Source organism: Penicillium verrucosum (genome assembly GCF_028828655.1).
Source record: "Penicillium verrucosum strain IBT 35672 chromosome Unknown utg000004l_segment0_segment0, whole genome shotgun sequence".
NCBI classification, from domain to species: domain Eukaryota; kingdom Fungi; phylum Ascomycota; class Eurotiomycetes; order Eurotiales; family Aspergillaceae; genus Penicillium; species Penicillium verrucosum.
Genome location: NW_026643213.1, coordinates 308789 through 322137, shown reverse-complemented (window position 1 = coordinate 322137; position 13349 = coordinate 308789). Strand labels below are relative to the sequence as shown.

Here is a 13349-nt window from a genome sequence, read left to right as displayed (position 1 = left end):
TTATCCCGCCAGCGCTTTCTATGGTCAAACATTGATACTGATTCAGCCAGTCAGAAAAAAATCCGATATCTTGTATCAGTCGGATAGCCCAAAGAAATTATTCTAAAGACTTTAACCTCGTACAATAAGGAGTCAAGTAGGTAGTGAAGTCTTTATGCTGTAGGCTTTCCTTCAGCTAAAATATCCACCTGGTCCTGTAGAAATTGCGAAGTCGCACTGGTTTCCTTCCCTTTCTCTAGAACGTACTTTGAACAACCGGCGCTGAATTCAATTCTTCCAACCTGAGGCGCTAATGTGATACGCCAAGCCAACAAAAACCCCGCCATGTTCCAAGCCACCTCCTCGGAGGCGGTTAGAAAAACATCAGCGTAGTAGTTTTCGGTTTTTTCGCGTCTTTCGCTGAAGTTATCGGTGTACGTGTCTACCCACGTATTGTATAATTTCAAGACCGATGAAGGGAATGTAGAAAGCACTTCTTCAGCCTCTAACATACAGTCTCCTTCCTCAGGCCTAAAGTCATCGGGATCTCGCCAGATAAAATCCGTGCCATAATCGGCAAAGATACGATAGTGCCGCGGAGTGTCTGTTGGCGTAGATGGCCCGGTTGACGGAGAGGTTGCAGATGGCTTAGTCGGTAGAGATAATTCAGGAGAAACGTTCAACAGAGATATGGATGGCTCGTGAGCTGACATTTCGACAATGGTTGATTGTGACTGGCGTTGCCCTTCCAGTATATTGGTGATTTTCAAAACAAAGTCAAAGTTGGTTTCCACCAGAGTAGAGTCTTCTTCAGACTTAGACAGAGGCTTTTCAGCAAGGCTACGCCATGCATCGCCGAGGTTCCTGACAGCTTTTATGTATCGTTGAGACTGCGATTGACTGCAAAATACTGCTAGAGGTTTGAGAAGACCAGAAGCCATGGTTGTAGCAGAGCTGTGGCAAGATAGAACAAGATATGAAGCGGAAAAAAATAATGATGCAGAAGAGGGAGTCGAGTGATAGAACGTGGTATAGAAACGGGAGATGGTCGAGTTGTAAGACGCTTCGCAGAAGTTGATACATATATAGTATGTTTTGTAGAGCGGGCGGCAAAATGATTTGCGTAGATTCTTCGTTAAGCATCTACCAGCGTCAATTGTTTCAATCTTACATTTTACAACGCTTGTCATTAGTCCCCATTTTTGGTCCACGTATATGGTGCATTTCACTTGTAGATGGTCTACCACATACAAATACGATAAGATTGTCTAATATACCTTGCGGAAACAGGCAGATTTCAAAAAAAAAAGACGTTTCTCACACAGCAAAAAGCTTAAAATAGGCCGGTAGTTTAGGGGTGGGTGAATCTTTATATGGTAGACTGTTGTATGGAGGTAAGAACTTCTCAAATACAAATACGGTTTAAGACTTCACTCCAACTAATGACAAAAAGAGGGGCGGTTACGCAGGTGTATGGCCAGGGGTCGGATGAGGTTTGTAATGGTATTGGTGCCTGAATATGCGAAGTACTTTGCTTACTAAGGGCTGTGTTATGGTAATTTAGGTACTTTTATTTTCTGCCAGTTTTAATTTAAATGTCTGCCGAAACTTTCAAGCACCAATACCATACATAACCGCATCCGACCCCTGGCCGCCATACACCTGCGTAGGCGGCCAGAAATGGCATAATCTAAGATCGCCATGTCTAGATCGGATGTGATCCAGATAATGCATGGATAGTACTTTTTCCTTTTCCTTTTCCTCTATAGGATTTACCACCAAATCTTTCTCTAATACTTTTTATCCGTCTTTCGCTGCCCGGATCGCATGGATGGCCTACACATTTCAAGACATCTCGGAATTACTGACAGGCCATACTCCGAGCAATATGGCTCAGAACCGACTACTCTCTGGTCTTCTCCGGTATCTTCCTACCTCGTTGATATCCTATATTAGGAACAAATCAGGTCATCAGCCCATCGCTCTCAAGCCAAACTCATTGAACGGTCTTCCTATTGAACCCATCGCTCTCAAGCCAAACTCATTGAACGGTCTTCCTATTGAACTCATACTGTCAATATCGGATCTGCTACCACCTACCGATATTATTTGTCTTTCAATGTGCGATCACCGACTCTTTATGGCCCTCCACCGTCAGAGAAAATCTCTTCCACGGCCAATAGAAAGCAACAAGGTAGCATTGCTGAACCGGATCGAACGTGACCTTCCACATCATTTTCTGTGTCACTGTTGCCTTATTCTCCACAAATTTGACGGACCAGAGCAGTTTGGGCTGACAGGTATGTGGTTAATGAACAAATGTCGGCTTCCATGTGTCGTCAACTGTTGGTGGGAGGCAAGTGGACTACAGATGCAGATACATGATCTCAATCTTCATACGCACTACTCCCTTTACTTCCTTCATCTTCAACTTGCAATGAGACGATTTTATCATGGCCCTCAGTGTGGCATTACCACTGAATCGCTATCCCATATTCAAATCGAAGAGCACGCCAAGTCAACCACTCTGTTTTCCATTGAAGCACAGATATGCACTGAGCCAGTGGGTCTATATCTGCGGATCCAAGATATCATGCTGGCCAAGGACGGAAGGGTAGATCTGTTCAAACTCCCCCAAAACTGGGAACCTCCACGAGCCTTTAGGATATGCTCGCACCTGCGATCCTCTCATATTATAAGTCTGGTCGAGCCTTTGCTTCCAGCTCATATCCAGGGCGCATACTTTTCCCAATTGGACGGCAACTGCGATAAATGCAACACAGACTTTCTTCTTGAAATTCGGGAGTATTGTGGTCATTTGGCGCTCATCATCACGCGCTGGATCAACTTGGGCTCTGGGTTGAGTCCTGATGATTGGTTTTGGAAGATTCGATCACGCGAATCATACTACGGGGACGGGCTTGCTCTGGAACAGGACATGACCTGGAGCCCCCGAGTCTCATACGAAAACATCTCTGGCGATTGGCCACGAGAAGCCCTGCTTTCACGCAACCTCTCGTATTTCAAAAACAAATCATACAAACGTGTGATGGAAACAACTTCCTGGCGCCCAAGTAGCTGGTTCCTACAATCTCCAGAAAGTCGACCTAAGAACCGACGGTTTACCTAATTCAATTGCACAGGCGGGTCTTCTAGGTTGTCACAATCTGTGCTCGAATGTAGTTTTTGTTGAACAATCTCCCATGTATGCATACATGTTGTTTGCTGCAGACTGAGCCTTTTACCTTTGTTTGCTATGTTCAGATGGTTTTGTAGGGTATATAAACCCCTGTATTATTAGTTTTACCAATTAACAATTCTTCTCCTGCTTTCTCCCACACACTGTAGTATTCACTACAACAGGTTATGAAGCCCTCTTTTTACCTCTTGAGTTATCTATTCTATCATTACTTCATCAATATCCATCGATGATAGTGCTCCATAGTACTAGGCCTTGCTTTGAAACCCTTTTTGAAAGAGTAGTGGTAGACACTATATCTTACTGATTTGAAATCATTCTTTTGAAATTTCTTTTGGAGGATAGTGTTAAGCACTATATCTCATTTCTTTGCTAAGATGGCAACACCTGACAACAACAACAGGCATGATGAAGAAGACGTTCTGCTTATTGACCAGGCCGTCGGCCGATGTTGGAATATTCAATCTCAATCAAGCTTCTCACATTCACCATGCACTTCGACGTAGTCCTCTCCTAACAAGTAATCCTTTTAATGGTGCGATATTGGTGTATTCTGATATAGAGAATTATCATGTTTTAAGCTATATGCACTGCCGCACGTTCCAGGGGGTCTAGTATTGGGCGCTTGGCACGGTTATCAAGCAAAAGCTGGCTCCCAGAAGAGAAGACGGCCCGTGAACTGACGGAGCACCCGTTCCTCCAAAGCACAATCTCAACCCTCTGTTTCACATAAAAGCTATTTATCATGAGAGGAAGTTGTTTACTTTTTCGATGAGAGTCTTGACTAAAACATTTATAGGTACCCCCGGCCAGCCTCGAGTTTCTCTTCTAGGGCCGCCATCTGCTCCTTCAGAGCCCTCAGCTCCTCCACCCTGTCAACCTCTAGTTCTTCCACTCTCTGGGAGAGTGTATCGACCTCCTCCTGGAGTCTATCGACCTCCTCCTAGAGTCTACAATTGGACTCACCCTTTAAAGAGGGGACAACGTCCGAGAATTTGGGATTCGAGGGTCCACGTGAGTCAGCCATTGTATCATCGAGAGAACGAACCGGAGGAGAGTGGACGATCGAAGGGACGATTTGTCGAAGAAGCCGTCGAACGATGGGGGTAGTCAACGATGACTAACCAGGTTCGGAACCAAGCTGGGTTCCAGGCACCGAAGGCCTAAGAAGATGAGACCAAGTTAATGGTCCAAAGGTGGAAGCTGTCGAAAAGCTTCAAGTGCAGTGTCGAAAACTGCAGATGATGGACCTCCCAAAGTTGGTTGCTCCAGCCAGCAGGTGTTGATTACCTAAACTGGACTTAATGAGGCTATTCCCAGGTGATCGGGAGATAGCGGGATCGATAGAAATCGATGGTTGGATGATCAAAGGTGATGCAAATCCAGAGAGGTGCAGAGGTGTAGAGAAGACAGCAGCTCTGCGTGGGGTAGCTAAGAAAAGTAGCAAACAATGACAAAACCGTCTGATTGTTGTTTACCCCAAGGTGGTGTAGAACGGCAAAAAAATTTCTGCACACACACAGACAGATCGAAGACGCGATCTGATGTTATTCGCAAGTCCCAAAAGGGAAATTCTTGACGCGTTGCAAGATGCGAATTTGCCGAGGATATTGATTGATTGTGAGATCAGATCAATAGCGAGTCCCCGGGCTCATAACCTGTTAGAAGCTACAGGCAGGTGGACGTGATCATGTAAGCACAATAGATGATATTGTGGTATGTATTGATGATGATGGAGGAGAGGGAGAGAGAGAGAAGCTAATCTATCTACTACTGTGGGGACACATGGTCACGTGATTGGTTTCAACAGGAATATAGATGGAGAGGATGAAAGAGGGTGAGGGTGGAAAGATTGTAGAGATGGAATGAGTCTACTTGGGAAAGTTGCATTAACAACTTCATCAGTCTGACTATGACCTGACTATGACCTGATTCTGATATGAATTTCACTTGATATTGACCTCACTTGATATTGACCTCACTTGATATTGACCTCACTTGATATTGACCTCACTTGCTATTGACCTCACTTGATATTGATCTCACTTGATATTGACCTCACTTGATATTGACCTCACTTGATATTGACCTTACTTGATATTGACCTCACTTGATATTGTTCTTTGCATGATGCCTCTGCTAGCCCTTTCACTATTTTTCCAGAATATGTGTTGTAACCCGGTCATTTTTTAATTATGAACGTCTTTCTTAACAAGACATCAACTTTACTACTCCGTAGTATGACCAAACTTCACATCAAGTTCATACGGGCCTAAGAAACCACAGTGTCTGGCAGCAAAAAAGGCCTATCCACAAACATTCCTCTTGTTTCGTCTTAAGCGCAAGAAAAATGGCGGAGGCGTTTGCAAGTCCGCGTAAGCGGCGACGCCTCCTCCGAGAGTCAGAGGATAATGAAGGGGATAACTATGTAAATCGAACATTACATCCATTGCACTGACCCATTCCGAAGCATTAGCTTCTATCAAATCCCGATCCGACAGCCCTTAATGTCACCATCATGACCGCTGAGGAAGATCCTACACAGCATTTGCACCGTGAGATCTTCAACACCCTCCACCAGTATGGTATGCCAGAGGATTCACTTTTTCATATGTTGAATGCAACCATCCTTGGTGCTAGCTTTCCTCTGCGCTGTTGCGGGTAATCATTCGGCTCTAGTGCCCCTAGGATCCATCAAAGACGATATCACTACCCTTCTCGGCAACTATAGCCTTTCACAGATACAGGTGGAGGTGATCAATGGGGACCACTTTTATGTCCCTACTTTGTTCCCGATTCGCTCAACAACTGAGCTTGCCATTGCGTTTCATCATCTTAAGGATGAGATCGGCTTCTCGACAAGACTCTTGGAACAAAATGGCAACGGGTTTGTCTGTTCAATATTGGCAGGGATTCCCGTTCCGCGCACCCAGCCCTTGTTGTTGGTGTTCTACCCTCAACAACTGCCAACTGGTTTCAGCTACAAGCCCACCTGACCTATTGTTGGGTGCCTGGGTGCCTGAGGCTTAGGACCCACATGGGACAGATCAACTTCAGATTCAATTTACTTTAGAAGTCCCTATGCCTATTTTAGAAGACATTAATTTTATGTGTAGGTATTCAGACATCTTTAAGCATCGACAGGCTTCAATTAATAACTACAACATACAACCTTGGAACACTAGTTTTTGTAGAGTGAATCGTACTACTGGCAATATGAACCAATGAGAGAGTTATGTGTCGGTCGTCGCCCGTACACATCCATACAATCGGCAAGTCATCCCCTATCAGCCAAGCTCTAACCTCCCCCTACGTGGGACCACCGATACATAACCCTCTTATTGGCTTATAAAAACTAAGTATAGCAAATTAAAGCATGTCAAATTGAAGCCTTATATACAAAATATTATAATATATACCGCGAGAACATATTATTGTGTATCTAACTACAAGGTGTATGCTAGAAAGTGGGGAGGGAGAGAGTTAATTGCTAGGATCTGCCACCTAATCGTGGCACGGCCCACCACCACCTACCCGGTGTTGGTGGGCCTCACCAGATAGCAAATTTTCAGCGGATAGCAAATTTCCAAATTAAGTATCTTTTGTATGACAACTTCATACAAAGGGTACATAAACACGATATAGTCATAACCCCAATTTTCTTAACCCTCAAAATAGTTAGGAAAAATATAGGAGGATATACATAGTGTAAATAAGGCCTCAGTCACCTAGTAATAATTCTAGTAAATTTTATAATATATGTGTGGAGTAAGAGAATGGTTCATCTTTTATATACAAATTCTTATATATGGTGATTTCTGAAAAGTTTCCTATACTTCCATACTATATATTTAGAATTAATTATAGTAGTAGATCCGTTAAGCCCGATTTATTTTAATAACCTGTCTATTTAATTTTTCTTAAACTAGTCTGCTCGTTTAGAGAGTTGAGGTTATGACTATATCGCGTTTATGTACCCTTTGTATGAAGTTGTCATACAAAAGATACTTAATTTGGAAATTTGTTATCCGCTGAAAATTTGCTATCTGGCCGCCAACACCGGGTAGGTGGTGGTGGGCCGTGCCACGATTACTAAGGGTTCTATGCCTCTAAGGCACCAAGTAAGGCTTAAGGCCACCATAATAACAGCAATATATCGACGAAGATGCTGGTGAAGAACACCCGCCTATAGTCTTTAATATCACCAATCTCAATACCTTCTTGTAGGATCCGGTTGATTAATGGAGCTAAGCCTCTTGCTTTTCCTTTAAATTGACACGACGACGAATACCAAGCTTGAGCTGGAGTCTTTTCATAGTACGGGTACTAATATTAAAGCCTTCGGTCTAAATAGTAGTTATAATTTGCCGATTAGAAAGGCCAACTTAGAAGATAGGCGTCCTTATTCGTTCATATAGAAATAAAAGAAATTAGTATGTTGCATACAAATTGAAATCAGTGTATATGCTTTAAGAAGGCGGTGATGAAATAGGCGGTAAGGCAGAGAAAGAAGAAAGGTTGATTGCGATCTGTGGAGAGAGTTACTTATGTGTGGTGACTAATAATTATGCCTGAAGTATCAGGTGTCTACAACAGTATCCAATGAGAGGGTTTTGTATCGGTGGTCCCAGTAGCCGCCCGTACTCCTCCCCCTTTCCCCTCTCCATTTCCCCTCTCGCATATCCGAGTAATGTTGGAATTTTATGAGCGTTCAATTACTCTTCAACTCCGATACATCCCGTGCTGGCATTAATTACCTTCAAAGCACACCACTTGAAAATGATAAAGACGGCACAGTCAATTTGTCTATAACTAATTAATCATTCTTTCGTATATCCATGCATCCACCCAAAAGAACAAGCATCCAACCTTTTTGAAAATGCGTCTGCAAACTCTTTTAGGCGTTTTGCTATATTGGCCTGCTCTTACGGCTACCGGGCCCTCTATTTAAGCAAGGATCCTCCCAAAAATTGCCTCTCTCAGCTGGGCGTTGAGACTTGGCAAACGTAAGGACGCAGCGGGGAAGTCGAGAGATGAGGGGATGCGGAAGGAAACAAGTAGAGTTTGATAGGATTTATTACAAATTCCGGAAACAGAACAGCAATCTAACCGACGGCCGCGGTTGGCGTGGGGGGATATATAGGAGATGAAGGATCTGCTCTGAAGCGTTCAAATCTGTCCCTCCCTCTTTTGTCAGGTCATACTTGTATCGCGCGAAAACCTCTGCAGAAAGGGTCAAACGTTAAGATGAGAACAACTACCTCTACAGGCCTCTTGCTCGGCCTCGCCTCTGTGGCGAGCGCCGTTAAGTATGGATATAATCATGTTCCTGTCATCAAAGAGACTGAAATAGTTGCCGGTGCTTTTGAGGACGTCGACGATATTGAGCTCTTATCCCCAGCTTTCCTGACACCCAATGTCCGGCTTCCTGGGTTCACTAATGGCACCCAAGGGTCGTCTTCTCAAGATGACATGGGTGAGTCTACCATTGAAGATGCGCATTAGGAAATTGAGACTGACATATGATCAGAGGCCTTCCTCGAGAAAGTTGCTGACCGAAACCATTACATGACATATCGCACCGCTAACTTCACCTCGGAGGAGTACCGCTCTCTCCCCTACGTCCACCTTTCTACCGGCCGCGGTAGCTCCCTCCGTCGCGATGACTCCACCTCCAAGGTGCGCGTGTGGATCCAGGGCGCTGTTCATGGCAACGAGCCCGCAGGCGATGAGACCACACAGGCCCTCCTAGGCAAGTTCAACGACGACCGGGAGTGGGCTGACTCAATTCTCGACAAGCTCGAGCTCGTCATCCTGCCGAGGTATAATCCCGATGGCGTTTTCTACTTCCAGCGCACTCTAGCGACCAACTATGACCCCAACCGCGACCATATCAAGCTTGATCGCCAGCAGACGCGTGATATAAAACAGCTCATGAACGACTTCAACCCCCATGTCATAGTCGACATGCACGAGTATACTGCTGGGACGCCTTTTGGCGAGGGGCAGTACGTCCACGGCTCCGACGGTCTGTACTCGGCCGCAAAGAACCTCAATATCAACGAGAGCATCCGCAAACTCTCTGAGGAACTCTTCGCCAAAAATATTGCCGACGATATGGAAGCTGCTGGTCTCCGCGCTGAGCCATACGTTACGGGCTCCTCTGCTTCTGATTCCAAATTCGTCGCCGACTTCGCCGAGGCGGGCACTGACGGCAAGATTGGTCGTAATGCTATGGGCCTAACCCAAGCTGTCGTCTTCCTTCTTGAGATGCGCGGCATTGGCATCGCCGACCAGGAGTTCCAGCGCCGAACTGCTGCCGGTCTGACCATGCTGAGCAGTATTGTCCAAACCGCTGCCGATAATGCCGATAAGGTTTTTAAGACCGTCGAGAACGGCGTTGAAGAGTTTATAGAGTCAGACAGCGATATTATCATCACTGACTACAGCAATACTGTAATTCGTCCCTTCACTATGGTCGACGTTCAGAACGGAAGCGTGGTCCACCCCCCTGTACGCTTCGCATCAACGACCCCCTCCTTTGCCAACCTCACTCGATCCCGCCCCGAAGCCTACCTTATCCCCGTCGCATGGGCCGGCCTCGCCGAGCGTCTGAAAGTCTCCGGTTTGGAAGTACAGACGCTGGACAAGCCGTTTGAAGGTACCGTTCAGGTGCTAACCATCTCATCGACCGAGGTGGACAAATCCTACTACGAGGGTGCATTTCGTGTGACCGCCACAACAAAGACCAGCGAGCGCGAACTAAGGCTACCGGAAGGTAGCTTTCTCGTGAGCACTAGACAGAAGAATGCGGCGCTGGCGATGGTGGCACTGGAGCCGGAGAACATTGACTCGTATGTTTCGTTCAATATTGTGCCAGCGAAGAAGTTAGATGAGTACCCAATCTTTAGGGTAATGTCCTAAATATTTTCTTTTTTTGGTAAATGGTGATACATGGTGAAAACGGCATTTCAACATCGACCCTCGTCTCGGAACTCAGTTGAGAAGGTGTATCAAAACTGTTGTTGTGGTGGCCTTAGGTCGCTATATTGGAGCCTCAGGCATAACCCCCTTGTTAGGTAGTTAGGTTAGTCGGCAGATCCTGCCATTGTTAGGTTGTAATCAACTCTCTCAGGGGCCTCCACACTTTCTGGTCCCTACATTTCCGTAGCTGGCCATAACAAACCATTGAAAAGGTTCATTCGTATTTACTACGGGCGACTAATGGGACGTCGTGCGGAGTAAAATTATATTTGAGCGCCAGAATCCAGTACTCACCTAAGCCTGTAGAGATCATTGACCGCACCATCACCTAAAAACTGCAGAGCATGAATAGAAAGAACGCTACCTTAGATAAAGGTAAATGAGTTTATGTAGCAAATCCAAATAAAATATGCGGTTACTGTAACAGCCAAACGAAGTGGGAGCAACCGTAGGGATTCAATTGTCTATCCAGCGAGTGATTCTTAGAACCAGCTGCCTTTGTTCTTGCTCCATTGTATGAGAAGATCAGCTCCATTTTCAGATTGATGGATAGTGTCAAGGGGAACCTGGAAAATCTTTGTGGGGGATTTGACCTCGTCTCGGGAAGATTCCCTTTCAACTTCATAGATCATACGTCCATTAGAGACCTTCTGATCAATGATTCTGTGTTGTAAACTAAAAGTCTCGTCCCGAAGATGTTGCTTCCCGTGCCATCTTTGAAGTAGCTGTATACCAGCGTCATCACAGACAAGTTTGTCTAGAGGCAGCTTCAGTTGAAAAAGCTCGGTCGAGCTCTTCCCGTTCGTAAGAAAACTGACTGTCTGTCGTTCAATTATGTAAATCAATGCGTCTCCTTCCGATTTTGCTGTCCCAACAATCTTGTGTTTAAGTTGGACCTTTTTGTTGATGAGGTCCTCTGGGTGCACATCATCTATAGAGTCAGCCTGTAACTTAGGGCTGGAGCCGGAATATACTGACCCACCGAGAGGGTCGGGGAAATCTGGATTGAGGGGATAGATCTAGAAGACCTTGATGATATGCAGAAAAAGGGCCACATCGTGAGCTGGCTTAAGACTGTCAAATAGTTGTTTTGCTTTAGGTAGTGGCTTCCTGTGAGGTCCGTTGGGGGGTTGTTATGGAGTTCTTATACTGGCACAATCAACAATGGTGTGGGAAGATGGTGCAATCAACGGAAAGCTATATTTCAACTAGCAGGGTCGACGTCTAGCTAACTAAGCACTTAGGTATTTTTCTAGATCGATGTGATGATCTATTAACTTATTGGGCGACAAAGTGGATATACTATTCTGCCATAATATAATTTCGAGAAGAATTGTGCATAAAAAGGACTTATGCGTAGGTACTTGGGTCTATGGTTTTTGGGGGCTATACTGAGTCAAGTTTCCTTATTAAACATCCATTTAAGTTGGTTCAGCTAACAACTGAATGCGGGAACATAAAGAGAAGTGATGAGATATACGTACATCGGAGAAATATGGATTACATTGATAATAGAAGAGATGGGCAGAGAAGGAACAAAAAGAGAAAGAGGTGCACTATAGGGCCATGGCCATCTGTGGGATCACCTAGCTCTCCCCACACTCATCCTCCGAGGCCATATCATATGTGTGTATATTCTTCGCTATAGGATCTCAATCAAAGCATGACATAACAGTTTCAATGAGATACTAGGATTGTATGGTTTTCATTGGATGCTTACTGCATCTTGCCTACCTACATATGTACCTACCTACCTAGGTAGGTAGGTACATATCTGTCCTTACATCATCACTTGCCAACCTTGGAACTTTTGGAAGGAGACTCAGGTCGTAGTGCGTAACTGCCTGAGGCATCAAACGAGGTCTCTGTAGCTGACTAACTATCCTGCTGACTACAGGGGATCACTCAATTACCCCTTGCTTCTAGGTTTGCCAGTGTATTTATTCCGCCCAAGGCTCCTGGTCGTACCTTCATTTTCCACCCAGGCTTTCCTTTGTATTCATTTTTATTCTCCTTTCCCATGGAGAACCAGCCAACTTTGCTTCTACCTCCTGGGGCAAGATTCATCGCCTTAGGTGCAGCAGGGGCTGTATTTGAAAATGGCAATGGAATCGTCACCAAGATCCCCATTGCCAACGATTTAAAAGGATGTGATGAAGCAACCATCAAACATATACGACATATCGAATACATATCAGATCAATGTATCGCCCGGGAGAAGCTGATATATCAAACGCTACCCAAGAATCCAAATATCCTTGACTGCCTTGAAATCACCGACAAAGGACTCTCTTTTCCATATCATCAGTTTGGAGACCTTCGCACCTATTTGTCTGATCATCAAGCCTCGCAACATATTCGAGAACGTTGGATCAACAATGCTATCGATGCTATCGCTTTTATCCATAGCCATGGCGTTGTCCATGCTGATATCGGCCCACGAAACTTTCTTGTGGCTGATGACTTATCCCTTAAACTATGCGATTTTGCTGGTTCAATAATCATCGGAGATAATATGGAGCACTATGTGGAGGAAGAGGACAGATATCGGTTAACACCAGGATCGCCTCGGTCTTTTAAGACTGATTTGTTTGCTTTAGGGTGTCTGATTTATGAGATATCAGGTGGTGTCCGCCCATACGACGATATTGACGCTAAAGAGGTTGCTAGGTTATATGCTGGCAGAAGTTTCCCAAACCTGAATGGCTTCAGATACCACGAGCTGATTTATAAGTCCTGGAATTCTGCATACACAACAACGAGTCAGCTTCGAGAGGATTTTCTTCGTCAGAAAGAGTCTAATGCTAAATGGATCCCTGTCTCACGCCCCTTTGGGCGTCCTTTCATGATGTCAATTCTTTATACGATCTGTTTTGGCTCTGTTGTCTTTTTGGCTTTTCAGAAGCGGAATTTCAAATGATCGACTTCCACAGCACTACTGAGAGCCGGATTGTTGTGGCTGTTGGTGCTGTCGGTCCAGTGGAACTCATCTTGGCTGGAAAATCCTTTTCTCCAAGCTCTGGAGCCTGCGGTCATCTTTTCAGCTGGCTTTCTGTGTGTTGTTGCATGGATCGATGCCTCTTTTCTCTCTTTTTCTTACCTCCTTGTGTTTCCCCTAGGTTGTTTCTTGATCCAACACGATGTATTTTTGTTGGGTGCCTGAGGCACATGGCCCCACATGGGACAG

The 13349-nt window shown here is 45.1% G+C and overlaps 6 protein-coding genes across 6 annotated transcripts; 4 read left to right on the top strand and 2 right to left on the bottom strand.

Moving 5' to 3' along the window:
- Positions 1-152: 152 nt before the first annotated feature.
- On the bottom strand, positions 153-920 carry N7516_009612 (uncharacterized protein; the record flags this gene model as incomplete). The annotated part of the gene is made up of 1 exon (XM_057222331.1): positions 153-920. The coding sequence occupies one exon, from the start codon at positions 918-920 to the stop codon at positions 153-155; it is 768 nt and encodes a 255-aa protein (XP_057069552.1).
- A 1496-nt stretch (positions 921-2416) lies between these two features.
- On the top strand, positions 2417-3109 carry N7516_009611 (uncharacterized protein; the record flags this gene model as incomplete). Its single annotated transcript, XM_057222330.1, has 1 exon — positions 2417-3109. The coding sequence occupies one exon, from the start codon at positions 2417-2419 to the stop codon at positions 3107-3109; it is 693 nt and encodes a 230-aa protein (XP_057069551.1).
- An 862-nt stretch (positions 3110-3971) lies between these two features.
- Positions 3972-4205, bottom strand: N7516_009610 (DUF5320 domain-containing protein; the record flags this gene model as incomplete). Its single annotated transcript, XM_057222329.1, has 2 exons — positions 3972-4121; positions 4164-4205. The coding sequence occupies 2 exons, from the start codon at positions 4203-4205 to the stop codon at positions 3972-3974; spliced, it is 192 nt and encodes a 63-aa protein (XP_057069550.1).
- Positions 4206-5696: 1491 nt separating this feature from the next.
- Positions 5697-7420, top strand: N7516_009609 (uncharacterized protein; the record flags this gene model as incomplete). The annotated part of the gene is made up of 3 exons (XM_057222328.1): positions 5697-5763; positions 5819-6069; positions 7406-7420. The coding sequence occupies 3 exons, from the start codon at positions 5697-5699 to the stop codon at positions 7418-7420; spliced, it is 333 nt and encodes a 110-aa protein (XP_057069549.1).
- Positions 7421-8425: 1005 nt separating this feature from the next.
- N7516_009608 (M14 family metallopeptidase) lies at positions 8426-10102 on the top strand (the record flags this gene model as incomplete). The annotated part of the gene is made up of 2 exons (XM_057222327.1): positions 8426-8654; positions 8709-10102. The coding sequence occupies 2 exons, from the start codon at positions 8426-8428 to the stop codon at positions 10100-10102; spliced, it is 1623 nt and encodes a 540-aa protein (XP_057069548.1).
- A 2080-nt stretch (positions 10103-12182) lies between these two features.
- Positions 12183-13082, top strand: N7516_009607 (protein kinase family protein; the record flags this gene model as incomplete). Its single annotated transcript, XM_057222326.1, has 1 exon — positions 12183-13082. The coding sequence occupies one exon, from the start codon at positions 12183-12185 to the stop codon at positions 13080-13082; it is 900 nt and encodes a 299-aa protein (XP_057069547.1).
- Positions 13083-13349: the final 267 nt, after the last annotated feature.